At 41.3% G+C, this 20,052-nt stretch overlaps 1 protein-coding gene across 1 annotated transcript in view; it reads left to right on the top strand.

Moving 5' to 3' along the window:
- The window catches only part of FBN2 (fibrillin 2), a 260,472-nt gene that overhangs the window by 155,912 nt on the left and 84,508 nt on the right, over positions 1–20,052 (top strand). The window contains exons 16-19 of the mRNA XM_077138319.1: positions 9,595–9,747; positions 11,970–12,023; positions 13,878–14,003; positions 16,356–16,481. Of these exons, the coding sequence (XP_076994434.1) occupies positions 9,595–9,747; positions 11,970–12,023; positions 13,878–14,003; positions 16,356–16,481 (459 nt within the window). The remainder of the gene's footprint in view (positions 1–9,594; positions 9,748–11,969; positions 12,024–13,877; positions 14,004–16,355; positions 16,482–20,052) is intronic.

The raw sequence follows: 20,052 nt of genomic DNA, 5'->3' as shown, positions 1-20,052 counted from the left end.
ACTGCCAGCCTTTGCCCACCCAGCCGCTCTTTCCGCAGTTGGTCATCTAGACTCTCTCGGATGGTGTCTCTCCACCCCTCTCAGCGCTCTTCTCCGGACCAGGGCTCATCATGTCCCACGGAGCCCATAGGACACACGGCCCTGTCCCCCGTTCCATGGTGTGAATAGAGGCCGCTCCCAGACTCGCCTCCCACCTTTGTCCCTTGGCTTCCATGTGCCCCAGACAGGGTGGGTGCAGAGCTCCCCACACACTCCCTGTGAGCCCCTTCTCTCCTGACCTGAGGGGAGGAGGGAAGTACCCCCAGCTCATCACCAGGTCTTGCCCCAAAATATATGTTCCTCAAAAAAAGAAAAAAAGCCTCTCCATCAGCGCTCTCTTGAACTTTTTATATCCTCAATGTTAGGGAGAGGTTTAAGAGTCACAAAACCAATTTTCCTATCTCCACTTCTTTTGAGATGATGTGTGAAAATTCCGCTTGGCATTTGCTATCGAGTGCAATAGGATTTCTTCTTAAAGCTCCTTTGTAGCACCTGTCACATTAGCTTTAGAATACAGGCATTCCTTGGAGATACTGCAGATTCACATTTAAACACAGTAAAGGAAGTTACACCACTTTTTTTGGTTTTCCAGTACATATAAAAGTTATGTTTACACTGTACTGTAGCCTGGTAAGTGTGCCACAGCATTGTGTCTCAAAAACAATATGTATACATTGATTTTAAAATGCCTTATCGCTTAAAAGTGCTAATCACCATGCAAGCCCTCAGTGAGTCATAATCCTTTTGGCAATGGAGGGTCTCTCCGTGATACCACTGGCGGGTGACTGTTCTGGCTGGGGGTGACTGAAGGGTGGGCTGGCTGCGGCCATTTCTTAAAATATGACGGCACTGAAGTGTGTCGCGTCCGTGACTCTTCCTTTCGTGAAAAGATTTCTCCATAACATGTGATGCTATTTAATGTTAGTTTACCCACAACAGAACTTCTTTCAAAATTGGAATCCATTCTTTCACAACATGCTTTATAAACTATATTTCTGCAAGATTCTAAATCCTTTGTTGTCATTTCAATAGCATTCACAGCTCTTCACCAGGAGTAGATTCCATCTGAATAAAAGCGCACTCTTTCCTCATCACAAGAAGCAATTCCTCATCGATTAAGGTTAAATCATGAGACTGCAACAATACAGTCACATCTTAAGGCTCCACTTCTAATTCCCTTGCTTATTTCTACTGCCTCTGAACCCCTCAAAATCATCCATGAGGGCTGGAATCAACGTCTTCCAAACTCCTGTTGATGTTGATGTTTTTACCTCCTCCCATGAATGTTCTCAATGGCATATGGAATGGGGAAACCTTTCCAGAAGGTTTTCAATTGTTTTGCCTAGATCCATTCGAGGAATCACCATCTATGGCAGCTATATAGCCCTAAGAAGTGCTTTTCTTCCAAAAGAAGACTTGAAAGTCAAAATGATTCCTTGATCCATAAGCTGCAGAATGGGCGTTGTATCAGCAGGCAGGAAAACTACCTTCGTCTCATTGTGCATCTCCATAGGAGATCCTGAGTGACCCGGTACATTGTCAGTGTACAGTGGTATTTTGAAAGGAATCTCTTTTTCGGAGCAGTAGTCTCCATGTTGGGCTTGTGTAATATTCTGTAAACCATGTTGTAAACTTATGTTCTGTTATCCAAGCTTTGTTTTTCCATTTATTTAGCACAGGCAGAGTAGACGTAGCATAATTTTAAGGGCCCTAGGGTTTTATGAATGTTGAGTGAGCATTAGCTTCAAGTCAAAGACACCTGCTGCTTTAGTCCCTAGCAGGAGAATCTACCTGTCCTTTGAAGCTTGGAGCCATGCATTGACTAGCGTCTTCTTCCAGTGGAAGGCTGTCTCGTCTCCCTTGAAGATTTGTTGTTTGGTGTAGCCACCTTCTTCGGTTGTCTTAGCTAGATTTTCTGGATAATATGATGCGGCTTCTTCATCAGCTGTTGGTGTTTCACCTTGTGCGTTTACATTGTGGAGATGACTACCTCCCTTACACCTCATGAACCAACCTCCTCTAGCTTCAGACTTTTCTTCTGCAAATTCCTTACCTCTCTCGGCCTTCTAAAATTGAAGAGCCTTAGGGCCTTGTGCTGGATCAGGCTTTGGCATAAAGGAATGTTGTGGCTGGTTTCATCTTCCATCCAGACCAGTAAAACTTTCTCCATATCTTTTCTAACACTGTTTCACTTTCTTATCATTTTGTATTCGCTGGGGTAGGGTAGCACTTTAATTTCTTTCAAGAACTTTTCCTTTGCATTCACAACTTGGCTGACTTTTGGCACAAGAAGCCTAGTTTTTAGCCTGTCTTGGCTTTTGTCATGCCTTCCTCACGAAACTTAATCATCTCTAGCTTTTGATTTAAAGTAAGAGATGTGCGACTTTTCCTTTGAACGCTCGGAAGCCATCATTAACGTTATCAATTGGCCTAATTTCAGTATTGTTGTGTCTCAGGGAATAGGGAGGCCCTAGGAAGGGGAGAGAAAAGGAGAACTGCTGGTGGGTGGTGCAGTCAGAACACACACATCAATTAAGTTTGCTGTCTTATGTGGGTGCAGTTTGTGATGCCCCAGACAATTACAATAGCATCATCAAAGATCACTGCCATAGATATAATTATGAGAAAGTCCAAAACATTGCGAGGATTACCAAAATGTGACATACAGACTCGAAGTGAGCACTCGCTGCTGAGACAATGGCACCAATAGACTTACTTTGCACAGTGTTTCCCCAGACCTTCAATTTGTAAAAAACGTGTTAGCTGCAAAGCACAATAAAACGAGGTAGCCTGAATTTCAGCATCTTCTTGAACACTGCTGGGCACTTCTGTCAGCAAGAAGATTGATCTCTTTTATCCCAGTTCTGCAGATCCCTAGCTCTCCGGCTTTGGGATGGCTATGTAATCACTCAGTGCTTCCTTTCCTCTTCAGTTTTGAGGATTAAAAGCTAGTAACAGGTTAAGTGATAAACCTAGACTTCCAGTTGACCAAGGTGGTGGTGTAGGAAACGGTGCAGTCCCCACAGAGGCTTTAAGCAAAAGCCTCTACCTTTTTTCTTTTGCTTTAAGCAAAAGCTCCCTCCCCCCGTGGGTCCCTATCCCTGTGGGTCCCTCCCCCCTTGGGTCCCTGGCCTGTGGGTCCCTCCCCCCGTGGGTCCCTGGCCTGTGGGTTCCTCCCCCCGTGGGTCCCTGGCCTGTGGGTCCCTCCCCCCGTGGGTCCCTGGCCTGTGGGTCCCTCCCCCCGTGGGTCCCTGGCCTGTGGGTCCCTCCCCCCGTGGGTCCCTGGCCTGTGGGTCCCTCCCCCCGTGGGTCCCTGGCCTGTGGGTCCCTCCCCCCGTGGGTCCCTGTCCCTGTGGCTCCCTCCCCCCGTGGGTCCCTGACCTGTGGGTCCCTCCCCCCGTGGGTCCCTGGTCTGTGGGTCCCTCCCCCCTTGGGTCCCTGGCCTGTGGGTCCTTACCCTCATAGGTCCCTGGCCTGTGGGTCCCTCCCCCCGTGGGTCCCTGTCCCTGTGGCTCCCTCCCCCCGTGGGTCCCTGACCTGTGGGTCCCTCCCCCCGTGGGTCCCTGTCCCTGTGGCTCCCTCCCCCCTTGGGTCCCTGGCCTGTGGGTCCCTCCCCCCGTGGGTCCCTCCCCCCGTGGGTCCCTGACCTGTGGGTCCCTCCCCCCGTGGGTCCCTGGCCGGTGGGTCCCTCCCCCCGTGGGTCCCTGTCCCTGTGGCTCCCTCCCCCCTTGGGTCCCTGGCCTGTGGGTCCCTCCCCCCGTGGGTCCCTGTCCCTGTGGCTCCCTCCCCCCGTGGGTCCCTGACCTGTGGGCCCCTCCCCCCGTGGGTCCCTGGCCTGTGGGTCCCTCCCCCCGTGGGTCCCTGGCCTGTGGGCCCCTCCCCCCGTGGGTCCCTGGCCTGTGGGCCCCTCCCCCCGTGGGTCCCTGGCCTGTGGGCCCCTCCCCCCGTGGGTCCCTGGCCTGTGGGCCCCTCCCCCCGTGGGTCCCTGGCCTGTGGGCCCCTCCCCCCGTGGGTCCCTGGCCTGTGGGTCCTACCCTCATAGGTCCCTGGCCTTGTCCCAAGGGAGCAGGACAGCCTCTCGGGTGTGCTGGGCACGTGGACACGTGGAGCTGTAAGAGTGAGTGGGGACGCTCTTCTCTGGCTCCGCTCCCAGGACTTGCCCTGCAGGCAGAGAAGCAGCTGACAGTTAGGGACAGAGGGGAGATTTTTATCATGTTGAGAAAAATAAGCCAAACATGAAAGGTCAAGTATTGCATGAACTCAGCGATGTGAAGCCGTTAGAATAAGCAAATTCGTAGAGTCAGAAACCAGAATTGTGGTTACTAGGGGACGGGAATGGGGTAGGAAATGGGAGTTAAAGCTTAATTGGGACAGTGTTCCTGTTTGGGCTGATGGAAAAATTGGGGTAATTGATGGTAGTGATGGTAGCAAAATATTGTGAATAGAATCGCCACAGAATTTTATATTTGAATGTGGTTAAAAGGGGGAAGTTTTAGGTTGTAAATATGTTATTAGAATAAAATTTTTTTAAAAAGCCACAGTACCGTACCATGCAACTACGTGGACTATAGCTATATAATTATAATACTTTTGTTTTAGCAATGGTAACACAGTTCCCAGACTAATGCAGAGTACAGGAAAATGGCATATGTGAAGGGATTATATGGGAACTCTGTTCTCTGCATGATTTTACTACAAACCTACAAATTTGTAATTAAAAAATAAATCTGTGCGTGGCACATAGCAGCTGCTCAATAAGGTAGCTATTGTTTTATTGAATTGGGTTAGTGGCATCACGTATAGGGCATAATCAGGGAGTTTTTGCGTAAAGCAGTATAGAAGAACTGATACTAAAGGAATGAGAAATCAATACAACTAGCACTTTGCATCTCTTCATATTTTACCAACGGTATGCAGAATCTGCTAACTACCTGAGGACGTACTAAAAAAGAATCCCAATTTTTAAAAAAGCAAAGAGATGACAAAGTTTGATAAAACATGAAAAGGATTCGGCTTAATATTTAGGATCAGTCCCTAAATATTATTTGTGAGGGCAAGTTCTGCTGTGCTGTGGCATTGGCACCTCTTAGGCTCGTGAGCAGAGCCTTCACGGCGTTAAGATAAGACTGTCTGAGCTACAGCCCCACTCTGATGCCCTTGATCAGGAAAAGCTTGACTGTCATCCGTAAAGATAGAGGAGGAAAGTAAGGCCATGACTGATTTTTCTTTTTTTTTATCTTTTACTGAGTGTTCTCTTGTCCTGTGCATACTGTTTAGTTATCACTCTCTTGTTTATCATGTGAGCTCCGTGGCATAGGAATCATCATCCTCATTTAATGAACGAGGAAGAGGTTAAGTAATGTACTCAAGACACCCCCTGGGCCTCTGAACCTGGGAAAATTCATGTCCCCAAAACCCGCATAGAGGTTATGCTGCTTTCTTTTTCCTGGAACTTCTGATATTGGGTGCCAGTTAACCTGGATCCCAAACGAGTATGTAAGCTGTCTCACTTCCAGTGAATTCCACAGACTTTTTTTTTTTTTACTTTTTATTGTCTAATATAACATATATACAAAGCAAAGAAAGAAAAAAGCTATAGTTTTCAAAGCACCTTCAACAAGTAGTTACAGGACAGATCCAGAGTTTGTCATACCATCCTCTCAGATTTTCCCTTCTAGCTGCTCCAGGATATTCGAGCCTAGAAGGAATAAATACTTTTTTTTATCATCGTAATTGACTTTTTTCCATCTTTTTTTTTGTGTGAAAAATGACATATATACATAAAAGCAAAACATTTCAAATAACAGCACAACAATTAGTTGTAGAACAGACTTCAGAGTTTGACATGGGTTACAATTCCACAATTTCAGGTTTTTACTTCTAGCTGCTCTGAGATACTGAAGACCAAAAGAGATATCAATTTAATGATTCAGCATTCATATTCTTTTGTTAAATCCTAACTTCTCTCTCTAACTCCACCATCACCTTTGATCTTTCTTACCTGCTCTTTAGGGGTATTTGGGCTATGGCCATTCTAATTTTTTAATGTTGGAAGGAGCTGTCAATAATATGAGGTAGGAAGATGGAAATATCTGATGTTCTGGAGAGGCTGGGCCCTCTAGGTTTCAGGACTTATCTGGACCAGGAACCCATCTGGAGGTTGTAGGTGTCTGGAAAGTGACTCTAGTGCATGGAACCTTTGTAGACTCTTACATATTGCCCTAGGTGTTTTTTGTTTATTTGTTTGTTTTTTGTATGCTGAATGGTAGGGGGCACATTTCATTCTTTTTCCATGTGAGTATCCCCTTACTGCAGCACCATTTGTTGATTTTTTTCTTTTTCAGTTTGGTTTTTCATTTGTTTGTTTTTGCTTGTTTGTTTGGGAAGTACATGGGCTGAGAACTGAACCCAGGCATCCCACATGCTGGGCGAGAATTCTACCACCTTTGCACCGCCTGCCATCATCTTTATTTATTTTTTCACTTTTTTTATTGTATAGTATAACATATATACACAGCAAAGAAATTAAAAAAACAATAGTTTTCAAAGCATACTTCAATAAGTAGTTACAGGACTGATACCAGAGTTTGTCATGGGCTACTACATGATCCTCTCATATTTTTCCTTCTAGCTGCTCCAGAATATAGGAGGCTAGAGGGCTTAAATATTTTTTTATTATCACAATCGACTTTTTTCCTTTTTTTGTGAAAAATAACATATATACAGAAAAGCAATACATTTCAAAGTACAGCACCACAATTAGTTGTAAAGTGAAATTTCAGAGTTTGACATGGGTTACAATTCCACAATTTTAGGTTTTTCTTGCTGCTCTAAAATACTGGAGACTAAGAGAGATACCAATTTAATGATTCAGCATTTGTATTCATTTGCTTCATTGTATAACTCTACCATCTCCTTTGATCTTTCCATCCCTCTCTTTAGAGTTGTCTGGGCTGTGGCCATTCTAAATTTCTCATATTGGAAGGGTTTGTCACCAATATGGGGTAGGGAGATGGAACTATCTGATGTTCTGGAGAGGCTGGGCTAGGTTTCAGGACTTATCTGGACCACGGACCCAACTGGAGGTTGTAGGTTTCTGGCAAGTTACTCTAGGGCCTGGAACCCTTGTGGAATCTTATAAATTGCCCTAGGTGTTCTTGAGGATTGGCTGGAATGGTCCTGGTTGGGGGTTGGCAAGTTATGATGGGTAGCAATGTCTAACTGAAGCTTGCATAAGAGTGACCTCCAGAGTAGCCTCTCAACTCTATTTGAACTCTCTCTGCCACTGGTACTTTATTAATTACACTTCTTTTCCCCCTTTTGGTCAGGATGGAATTGTTAATCCCACAGTGTGAGGTCTGGATTCATGGCAGGGAGTCCTCTCCCACGTCTCCAGGGAGACTTTCACCCCGGGATATCTTGTCCCACGTAGGGGGTAGGGCAATGATTTCACTTGCAGAGTAGGGCTTAGAGAGACTGAGGCCACATCTGAACAACAGCAGAGGTTCTCCCGAAGCAACTCTTAGGCATGCCTATAGGTAGTCTAAGCTTCTATGCTACTTACATAAGCTTCACAAGAGTAAGCTTATGATCAAGGGCATGGCCTATTGATTTGGGTGTCCCTAAAGTTTGACACAGTATCAGGGGATTCCCTGATGGTAAGGTTTAATAGTTCTATGTTCTTTCTCCCCTCCCTCAGGAAACTTTGCCAATACTTTTTGATTATCTGCTTAATATAATCTGGGGTGTTCCCAGGCATTACAATAATCTATACAGGATTAAAGGACCTCTTTCTTATTCTGTGCTTCCTGTGTTTCAGCTGTTCAAATGAGCTATACAGATAGGTTGAATTAGATTATGCCCTACAGAAAATTTCAGTTCCCGACGAAATAAACCTTTCTTCCATTGGCCTCAAAGAGTACGTGTGCTTCTAAAATATAGACTTTGTCTTCCTTACTCCTATGCTCTGAATTACTTTAACCCCAACCTGTTCAGCTTTATTCTTATGTCTAAATATCAGGTTATATATATGAAACAATCTCTCAACTTCCAGAAATAATAATCACCACTCTGGACTTAATGTGTCTGCTCTAAAAGCCTATAATCTAGGCCCCTGTTTTCTTACAGCATTTTCTAGAGGTGACCACACCATTGTTGTTCTGTGTTTCTGGTTTATTTTGGCTGGCCAAATGTCCCACATTTCCACAGACTTTTTATCTACGTGCTTTGAAAAAAATTGAACATATCATGTATTTATAAAGCGCAAATGACCTTGACCATTTTTGTGATACCTCTTGAGGTAACAGGTATCGCCCTAAACGCTCTCAAAAATCCTCTTAGGAACCACCAGCTGTGTTGCATTTATGCACATTCACCTTTGCATCAAGTGCTCCCCGATGTGTGGCTCAGTCGGCTCGCCAGCATCAGCCACAGCGGGCGAGGGAAGGGGCGACACATCGCCACAGTAAAGCTCGTGGCCCGCACCCAGGGCGGTCCCATCCCACTTGGGTGTACATCCATCCGGTTTAAATGCAACCATGAATTTCATTCTTTTCATAAGAAACACCCCTAGGTCATAATCATTAGATGATGCACTTTGTACAACAGTCAGATAAAATAGTTTCTAACAAGTTTTGAATAATTGTAGATATTTCGTAATAGGGGTTGTCTTTTTAATGGAGTTATCATGTCAGTATGTTGGTCAGAGGTTAAACTGCTTCTCTGCCTTTATGACGGTCTGAGATGTTCTAGTTCACCATTCACTGTCTCATGCATTCGCAGCATTTCGCACCAGGATTTAGGGCCAGAGAACTAAGGTTATGCTTCTTTGGGACTTAGCATGACACAGTGGAAAGAGCCATGTGGGGCACGTAACCTGAGCCTGAATCCCATCCCAGGCTCTGAACAGCTTTAGACCTTTGAGCTGCTTTGTGAAATCTTTCTGAGCCTCATTTTCTCATGTATAAAGTGAGGATAAAAGCAACTAGCACAATGCCCCGGAGACATAGCAATTGCTTTTATTTTTAGAGCTGAATTTCCTGGGAGCCTAGAATTCAGGCACTCACTGATCAGTGCTCTGGGCGTTGAAAAGATAGGCTGTGACTCAGCCATCTGGAGAGAGGAATCTCCCTGCCAAGCAGTGTCACTCAGGGCAGTTTAACTTCACGGTTCTTGAGGAGTTCTAAAATAGAAATAATAATAAGTATCATTTTGAGACTAGGTAGCCCATGATTACAGCTCAGAGTGCTGTTTATAACTCTACTCAGTTCAATGAAAGGCCTATGAGGATAAGTGGGTAATAGATACTTAGTATATAACACTTACTTCTCGGAGAAAACAAATTAGTTGTAGGTAGGCCTTCATGATTTCCCCGATTCAACCAATGCTTGTTCTCCAAGCATCATTCTGGACTAATGATAAGAAAAAAAGAAAAGAAAAATAGCAGCTTCCCTCCAGGAGCTTCTGCAGAAGTCTCGCAGGTTGCTGAAATGAAAAGAAAGCCTTCAGTTCTGAGCTCTTTCTGTCTCTGAAATCCTTGTTTCCTGCCTCCTTTAGATACCCACATGCGCAGCACGTGCTATGGTGGAATCAAGAAGGGGGCGTGTGTCCGTCCCTTCCCCGGGGCCGTGACCAAGTCCGAGTGCTGCTGCGCCGACCCAGACTACGGCTTTGGGGAGCCCTGCCAGCCGTGCCCGGCGAAGAGCTCAGGTAGCCCCCCTGCAGGCCCGCTCCGCGTGCAGCTCAGAAAAGCGTAGCTAGATGTGACATGGGCTTCAGCCCTAGTTTTCAGCTGGAGGGAAGAAATCCAGTTCTGGAAAAGTGCGTGAGGCACAGGATGAGTGTGGATTCACCTGTCACTCCTGGGCAGAGAGCACACGGAGAATCGAAACATCTATCTACTAATAGAATTTTGAGACTTACAAAAGATATTTTACTTGAAGACATTAGCCTCCGGTTCCTTGATCTGTGATGTCATTGGGAAGAGAAATCGCATAAAATTTAGTTAGCACTTTTCAAGATTATAAATGCAGAAAGAGCCTGCTTGTCTGTCTGTCTGGGTCTCGACACTGGCTGGTCTCTTGTTCTCTCTCACTGTTTGCAGGCTCAGGTCCATAAGAGTGACTCTTGTGTACTCACCTATTCACTAAACCTTATTAAATATGTGTGAATACAGCAGGCAATCAAAAATAAACACAACTTGGTTTTTTTTTCCCTTAGAGTTGGGAAATATTGGGGTATAGGCAGCAAACCTGTAAATGGCAATTTAATATGATTAATGCCTTAAAAGAGACATAAGCAAAGAACTGTAAGAGCCCAAAGGAGGGAGCAATTTGTTGCCTGGGGAAGACTTCACAGAGGGGGCAGGTGTAGCTTGGTCCTGAAAACCCAATAGGGACTTCCCAGGATGAAGATGGAAGACAGGCATTGCAGGCAAAGGAAATGACTTGCAGTTCAGTTAAAAATTCTCAATGATCTGGTTGAAACTTGACAAAATGAAGAAAATTATCTTTAAGAATTACTGAGTATAGCCTTTTTAAAAAAGAAGGGTAATGAAGGGAGTCTTGTCTTGAAATATATTAAACTGAATTGTGCATATTATAAAACAAGTACAGAACTAGATAAAAAGATCAGTGAACTGATGGAACGAATCTAGAAGTAGACCTGAATATACATGAGAACATAGGATATGATAAAGACTCCATTTTAAATCAGGAAAAAAATGAACTATGGAATGAATATTGTTGATATCTATTGGGCAAAATATGAAGTGAAGTCCTACATTACACTTTAAAATAAATAACTTTCATATGGAATATATAAATGTTATTTTGTAATGGTTAAGGACTCTCAAAGCAGATGTCAAAGAATAAACAAGTACATTGGAAAAATATTTTCATATATCATTCCTTAATTTATAAGGAATTTACATTAACCAATAAAGTTGAAATCCTCTATAGAGAAAAGTACAAAGTACACAAACAGGATTTCAAAAAGTACAAATGCAAATAGTAGATTACTGTATAAAAAAGATGCCCGATCTCCCTAAAATTTCAAAAACAAGATGCCATTTTTGATTATCAAATTGGTAAAGAGGATTGACTTTTCCCAGTGATGGAAAAGATGCACCAAAATGGCGCTCATTCATCCCTCTGATGGACGGCAAATTGGTCATTTAGAGAGAGGGGTGGGTTATCAAAAGTCTTGAAAGGAGCATAAATTTTGAGCAGTTTTACTTCCAAGAGAGCATCTTAGTGATGCCAATGAACTTCATGTTATTTATTTTAGTTTCTAAAAGTTGAGAAAACCTCTAATTTCCATCAGTAGGAGAGTGGTTGAGTAAAAGTGGTCTATCCATCTAGCTATGAAAAGACACTAGGTGAGCCAACACGGTCTTATGGTTTTCTGCTCCCCCACTTGTGAGCCACTAACGGGCCCAGGGAAGTCACTCACTTCTCTCTGCTCCAATTCCTACAGCCATAAAATGGGGGAAATGATAGTATCTCAAGTGTGGCATTGCAAGGATTAAATAGAATACAAGACCAGGGCCACGCATGTGTTAATCCGTACTATATAAGTGTTGACTGTTACTATTTTATTTATTGTAAGAAGAAAGGAAGTTACAATGCAATTCTATAATAACGTTTGGTTTGATTTTATGAAGTTTCCGTATGGAGAAAGGAATTGGGATATTTATCAACATGGTAATAGTATTCAGGGCGGTGACTACAGGTGATTTTTATTTACTTTTTTGTATTTACCTACAATTTTTGGATTCTCATGGTAATTGTGTGCTAGAAAATGGTCCTTTTCTTATTTTAGAAATGAATGCACATAATTCTTCCTATTAGAAGTTTAGGAGTTATCTCAGAAACTTGTGTGTGGAACAGGTGTAATTTAGCATCTTTAATTTCTCTGTTTTCATTAAACAGCTGAATTCCACGGCCTTTGTAGTAGTGGAGTAGGAATCACTGTAGACGGAAGAGGTAACTATTCGGTTCTCAGCCTTATCATCATAGTACTGGTATTTCATAATTTTACAACTATATTACTATATAATAAGATTATGAAAATAATGATGATAACTGCTGTTGTGGAAATGTGTTGGAATAAAATGGTAAGATAAATCATCTCCTAGCATACAAACTATATGCTGAATGATTCCGGGTGGTATGTAGATGCACACCTTCCATCTTGGATAGACATTTAGCTGTTAACCGTCATTAACAGTGTCACGGACACATTATACTCATGATTTCATGGATACAGTTGCTTAAGAAGAGGCCAAGTTGGTATTTTAATTAAAAAATAATAATCTGTTTCAAGAGAAAATATTAAATGATGGTGCAAGTATGATTTAAAAAATAGTCTTTAGAAGAGTTGATGTAGATCAAGTTCAGGAGACACTGCCCAAAGAATAAATGTTCAGACTGTGTATGTCCACCGTAGCGCTGAACTTTTTTCACTACACACCCAGTTCTCATCCTCCGTTTATGCAGTTAAAGTGCCCTACCTGCATTAGTGCTAACCGAGTATCAAAGGGGTGCTTTCTGCCTTACCACTTCTCCAATCTAATATCGCCAGCTGAACCGCAGAGAAACCCCCAATAGCAGCTATGCTAAAACTGAATTGTGAAGGTGTTACCCCTAAAAAGAATGAGTGCTCTGGTCTTGGGGGACTCCGCAATCAGAACATTAAAAAAACATTTTTTTAAAGACTGTATATGCTAAAAATACTAAGATGTTTCTAGGCAGTCAAAGAATTAAATTCATTAAGATTTTCTTATTTTAAAATTTGTAGTTATAGTTAACAAACTATAACGTGAAATCTTGAAGATTTAACTACGTGTGTTCATAATTTTAAAGTCCTTTTATATTTCAATATGTAAATAGGTTTATTTTTTTAAACAAAACTGTGGGGTGCTGTCTTCACATTACATATGTAAATTTCTAATTCCATGTTTGAGAAGAGGTTAGACCAATTATAAATTAGTTGGTAGTAATACGGGATCATAACAAGTATTAGAAACCAGAGTAAAGAAGCAAATAATCTTTATGAGGATGATCTGCCAAGAGTAAAATGGAAAGGCTAACATTTCTATAGTATTTTAAGAAGGCCTTCCAAATTCTTGAAAACCTCAATATTTGAGACCAGTAACCAAAATTTGATTTTTGCTTTTTCTGTTTCTTGCATGCACTGCCACGTGGCCTTCCTGCAGAACTAGCTGCCTGTCGGAAACTACTGGCCGCTCATACAAAACCACGGTTACCAAGCCTCACTCCCATGGGGACAGAGCTGGTCAATTCCATGGCTTGTGTAAATCACCCTCTGAAGCGTCCATTTTGTAACTGTCCTCCATTAATACCAGTTCATCCACAAGGAATAACATTTATTAAGTATCATATTACTTAGTTGACTGCTAAAAAAGATAATGAAATAGAAATATCCCTTGCCTTCAGGGATCATAAAATTATATAGGACACGCTAATAAATCTCTGTCTTTTTTAGATCATTACAATAGCTGAGTTTTCCTTTGGATTTTGTGCCAACAGCCTATAAACTTTCTTCATTAATTTTATCATAAATATAGTCATTCTAAGTGGCTTAATTCCTCAAGTTTCTGCCAGTTCCCTTCATTTTTCCTGTGACTTACCAATGAAGTGTCCTGTTTCTCTGAGTTCTGTTCTCTCACTCCTTGTTTTCATGTCTTTTTCTTGCATATTGTGGGCTTGCGAAGTGAGATACGCACTTCATTTGTCGAGTTGTCTTTATTAGACCTGAATGTACCGACAAGTGATAAAATGTATGTGTGAGCATTGAACTTTCGACATTTAATGCAGATATCAATGAGTGTGCTTTGGATCCCGACATATGTGCCAACGGAATTTGTGAAAACCTACGTGGTAGTTACCGTTGTAACTGCAACAGTGGCTACGAACCAGATGCCTCTGGAAGAAACTGTGTGGGTAAGTTACCTGTTCGGTTGATCAAGCGATTTCATTTTGTTTCCTGCGGGGGAATACAGGGAAAGTCAAAATACTTAAAATCGTCAAGTACTTGTTTTATTCTGATTGCACAGAAATATAAAAATATTGGAAACCAAATAAATATTCATTACACCATAACACACTTCTTAATTATACAATTTAATATTGAAATGATTATTTTCCAAAATGAACTGACACATAATTTCAATTATTGGCCCGTTGTTTTCATGCATACTCTTAATCTTCTAAGTTTCCACTAAGAAATTGACTTCAGAAATTAATGGGGGGGTAGGGGGCAGTGCAATGGTGGTTCAGTGGCAGAGTTCTTGCCTGTGATGCAGGAGACCCGGCTTCGATTCCCAGTGCCTGCCCATGCAGGGGTGGTGGGGGGAGAGTTAATGGGGGCAGGCAACAGTGGCCCAGTGGTAGAATTCTCGCCTGCCATGCCAGAGACCTGGGTTCAATTCCCGGAGCCTGCCCATGCCAAAAAGGAAAAAAAAAAAAAAATGAGGCAATAAGGATAATAGTAAGTCAAGAAAATAAAGTGTTAAAGGGTTGCAGTTGAGAAAACTTGACTTCATAAAGAAAACAGCCAGCTGCTACTACATACATAAACAAGATAACTGAATTGGAGAGCTTCCTTTGTGTAATTTATAAAAGAATGTTTGAAAAAAGTCATGTGATTTATGTTTAACAAAAGGAAGCAGAGGAGGATACTGGAGGAGGTTTGACAATGAATGCTTCATTGTTTTCTGTTCTTATAAATTTTAAAAAATGAAGTTGCTTAATTTGCAAAGAATCTAGATTTTCTCACAGAGTGAGTTCTTTTTTATAGAACTAGTGTTATCTGATCCATCATTATGCACAATATTTTTTACAATCACTGATGTTACAAGCATGTGTAAATTATTAGTTAGAAAGAAATACATTTCTCTAGAAAGTCTTGATAAAGTACTGGTTTTTGTTAATTAATTTCATTTGATTTTGAATGGAAGACATACATACAGAAGGATGTATAAAGCTCTACTAATAGTATGTATTTGCAATATAATAGATTTTGATACGAGCCACACATTATTAAACATTTCTAAAAATCTACAGAATAGGCCAGCTTTAAGTTATTGAAAGCTAAAGTGTTTGTAGTGTAGCTTACAAGACAGTAGGGAACAAAGGTAAGTATGGAGATAAGTTTACACTCTGAGCACAGCTCATGGAGCTATTTAACTCTAAAGTGGGTGCATTCATGAATTTGATGGAAATGGAAACTAGGTTTAAAATATAAAAATGAAGCCACATTCTGGTAATGGAGAAATGTTTAAGCAAATTGTGATGAAATCACTTTATGCAACATTATACGAACATGGGGGAAAGGAAAGTAATGATTAAAATATGTTATAATTTTAAAAAATCAGGACTCAGATTTGGAGAAAAAATATCACATTTAGAGGGAAAAAACTCATAAGATACGAGTCAACAGTGGTTGCTTGGAGGTCATGGAATTATAGAAGATGCTTTTCCAATCTGTTTTCCAAATGCTCATAATGTCATTATATCGTTTGATAAGGGATCAATTTGATATCCACATGACTAAAATACAAACTTAAATAAGGCAAACTCTTCACCCCAAACTGCAAATTTTATTTCTTTCTGTCACTGACTACATTTGCAAAAGATGAGTGTGACTGTGAAGATAAAATTCAACGTAAACTTCTTAACCTTGAGGTATAGATGATATTCTCTAGAATGCAAAAGGAAAATACAAAATACATCATACTTTTCCACTAATAGCTAAACGTTACTGAGAGTAAAAACATGCTGGAATGTTATGTTCTGTGACTACCTTGTAATTGCCATTTAAGGCAGTCTTTACTAGAATTTTAATCAGAAAAAAGTAAAAAGAAATACCATCTGCCTTCAGGGTCTGTTACTTGCATTATATATAAACAAGCCTGTATTATTACAGGCAAATGAGTGAAAACTTTTAATACATTTCATCAGTGCTTTGAAATGTATCTAATATAATATCAGTACAGGACTATAAGCAAATGAAGAACGAAAGAGTAACCTGCCTTCCTGAACTATCCATACTTCCCAGGGACTTCAGAACCTCTTAGAAGTAGCCACCAACTTAAGAATCTCCCATATGAATAAAACCTAATATCTGTATCTTTCCTGCAATAAGAGGAATGTAATGCAGATAGAGAGAGACTAACTGCTAAGGGTCAGAGAGAGGGATAAGGGAGAAAACGAACATCAAAAATAAAGCATTGCCAGGCACCGTAATCTGCATTTAGACATGAAGATCTGCTCTCTTCTGATGGTTTGTTTCAGACATTGATGAGTGCCTGGTCAACAGACTGCTTTGTGACAACGGACTGTGCAGGAACACGCCTGGAAGCTACAGCTGCACGTGCCCCCCTGGCTATGTGTTCAGGACTGAGACAGAGACGTGTGAAGGTGAGAGCTGCTCTGTCGCCTTAGTTTGTAGATGGTAACCCCTCAGATAGGCATCCGGGCCATTTCCACTGACGGAACAGTACTGTCAGAAGAGTGACCATTTGAATAGTCTCCTGATTTTGTGATCTCTTCTGGCTAATCTGCAGTTTTGGAAATAGCTTGCACCTAGTCCAGTTGACAGGCACCATCAACTTTGATCCGCTCAGATAAAAACATCAGCAGACATTGGAGCATATATTCTGAAGTTAAAAAAGAAAGGGGAAGAAACCATATCACTTCCCTTACTAAAATAAAATGTCATGGTGCAACCGTGGCTCAGGGGCAAGAGTTCTCGCCTGCTGAGCTGGAGACCGGGGTTCAATTCCCAGAGCCTACCCATGCAAAAATAAATAAATAAATAGATTAAATGTCAGGATTTTGTTTGTTCGTTTTGTTTTCCCTCTTTGTAAAATCGCCGACTGTTGGGCTCCCACAGTAATCACAGAATCAGCTCCTTAGCATTTTATTTCTATGACCCACAAAATATTTTGGGTCTGAAAAGGGTGCTCACTTTATTCAAATTCAAAGTCTAAGAAAATTGTCATTTCCACTTGATGATCTAAAACTCATCATTTGGATTTATAGGTTATAGGCCAGCATTGAAAACACCACCACCAAACTCCTCTTTCTTCTCTTTTTACCAGGTTTTTCTGCAGTGAAAGTTACTTGAACAAGTTAGGTGCTTAGGGAAGTTTTCATGGTCAGTGAGATGCAGCTATGGGATGATTGAATCCAATTAAGTTTTTATATTTTGATCTAATTGCTGTGTTTTGGAGTAGTCTGTTCTGATTCCTAGTCATTGGGCCCGTTTAAGTTTGGAGAGGGTTTAGACAGACTTGAATTTCCTATTTGGAGGGGGCTATAGATGTGTCCCGTGACATTCTGAAATCTAGTAACTCCTTTTGGGTAGTAATTATATAAAGATTTCATGTTTACTTATAGTGAAAAGCTGCTTCCTTATCTGTCAAGACATGTGTTTCTTTGTAAACCTGCAGCCGAAAGAACACTGCACTAATATTATGCAGAGATTTCAGCATTCTCTCTGCATCTTGCTGTTTAACTTCAAAGCATCCCTGAAATGCGCTGAGACCAGTGAACACAAATGGTTCAGTTGAAGTTGGTGAAATGAAAACTGTGTTTCCGTTTGCATGGAATTGGAAGGACCACTGAAAAACAGTAGTTAGCTGGAAGGAAAAGAAAATTAAAAAGAAAGGAAAGAAAAAACCTCTACCTAAAACCCAGGTTTTTCTAAACCTTGCTGTGTTCCCTGCTCACCCCCGGCCCACCGCCTTTGCTAGAACTCCCCAGAGAGGAGTGTGAACTGGCAACCCAGTTAGAGCACTTGAGGCTCTTCTAGGTAGACGGGCCACGGGCACACACTAGAGTTTGCAATAGTTTTGTGTTTAGGGAATGAGGGCTCTCGTTATCATCCACCTTAAGCTTCTCAAGTGCATCCAACTCAGTTTTCTAGCAAGCTCTTCCAGCCCCACCTCCCACACCTGTTACTCATCAGCATTGCTCTGAGAAACGAACTTTGTGGAAACCTGTTTGTATGAGTTAGGGTTCTCTAGAGAAGCAGAATCAGCAAGATATATTCGTAAATATAAAATTTATAAAAGTGTCTCACATGATCATGGGAACGTAGAGTCCAAAATCTGCAGGGCAGGCTGTGAAGCCAACGATTCCGATGGAGGGTCTGGACGAACCTACAGGAGAGGCTCGCCAGCCGAAGCAGGAATAGAACCTGCCTCTTCTGAGTCCTCCTTAAAGTCTTCCAGTGATTAGATTAAGCATCACTTATTGCAGAAGACTCTCCCCTTGGCTGATCACAAATGGAATCAGCTGTGGATGCAGCTGACGTGATCATGATTTAATTCCATGAAATGTCCTCATCTCAACAGACAGGCCAGCACTTGCCCAACCAGATAAACAGGTACCACCACCTGGCCAAGTTGACACATGAACCTGGCCATGACAGTGCTCTACCCATGTTTTTTCTGTAATTTGGGGGGAGAGAAAGGGTTTCAAGAGTTGATTCTTTTCCCTTATTCCCAACTTTCTGTTATCTGCTGGCGGATAAGCTTCTATTAGCTTTCAGGAAACTGACAGAACAAACAGCTTAGGCTCTCACTGGGCTTGATGCAAAGCTGAGACTGAGGACTGGTGTCCCCTTCGCAGTGACAGTGACTCTGGCCCTGTTGTTGCGAGAACACTCAGATGGGAAGCTGAGTCTTGGGCTCAGTCTGGTTGCATGCTGAGCTGTCAGTGATTGTGTATAGCATGCCTCTCCATTTTGACAACTAAGATTGGAGTTAAAAGATACTGAAAGCCAGAGTACTATGACAAGGGCTCACGCGCTGAAGTGAACACAGGAAGAGGAGCAGGAGTGAATCGTATTCAAAGGTATAAATATGACTCCATAGGCATCGTGATTTTATAAGAATCCAGGACCAAGGACAAAGGCACATAAATACCAAATCAGGCGACAGGGCTAGAAAGCATGACCTGCACCAATTTTGTCAAAAAGTGATAAATTTGAGCCTCCCCCCTTTTTTTTCAATACAAAAAAATATTTTCTAGCTGTCATTCTTAGGGAAGAGTCTCAAGTTATATAAATAAAGAATTGATATAAAAATATCTTGGCACCAGCCTCCCGATACTGGTGGAAATACAAATGGTTTATCCTGGGAAACCTAACCAAATAACTATTGTTTCTACATTTTCTTCCCACTGTTAAATTATTTGCACTTTCTCAAGTGTTTTACAAAAAGATACACCCAAAGCCACGAAACTTTTTTTCCTGGAGTGTCTTCCTTATTTCCCCCACTGCATTCATACATAAATTTTTCTGCCTCTTCCGAGGCAGTTGTTCTCTTCATCCTATTCTCTATAAACTAATTTCCAGAGACAAGACAGGGAATTATTAGCAGATTCGTTGCAAACTCTCTCTGTTTTTTTGCTATATTCACTGAGTTTGTTATTCATGTTTCCAAAGGGCTATTTTTAAATATCTAATAAATAGCAGTAATAATAAAGTTCCTCTGATATTTCAGACTGAAGTTACAAAGAACTTAGTTTACTTCTTTTGTTTGAGCCCTGAGAGTCTGTGAAAGTTGAAATTTTTACAGCAAGCAGTGTGGTTTAGAGTGTGTTTCCAGTGACATAAGTAGTTAAATGTAAACCAGATGTGCTTTGAAGTTTATTTCCAGGAATGTACAGTGAACTGTTTCAATTCCTGGTTCCATGACATTATAACATAAAAACATTGTATTTAAAGAAAAACTAAACAGTTGATATTTATAGCTGTCATTGCCTGAGTTTATAGCTTTTGAATTCATAATTCCTTAATTTGAAATAGGGGTTTTAAAATATACTTACATAATGTTAATTAACATCTTTCTTTTATTGGGCTTCTTACAAATGAAATAAATAGGGGAATGTTATACAGTCTGTCCTCAAATTAGTTATCTGCTTCCCTTTTTGACTGTGTTTTTATTGTAAGAATTGGAATGCTCTGGAATAAACGTTTTCA

Source organism: Tamandua tetradactyla, chromosome 20 (assembly GCF_023851605.1).
Source record: "Tamandua tetradactyla isolate mTamTet1 chromosome 20, mTamTet1.pri, whole genome shotgun sequence".
In the NCBI taxonomy this organism is placed as follows: Eukaryota; Metazoa; Chordata; class Mammalia; order Pilosa; family Myrmecophagidae; genus Tamandua; species Tamandua tetradactyla.
The sequence above is the reverse complement of the archived record's forward strand: the minus strand, read 5'-3'. Positions and strand labels throughout refer to the sequence as shown.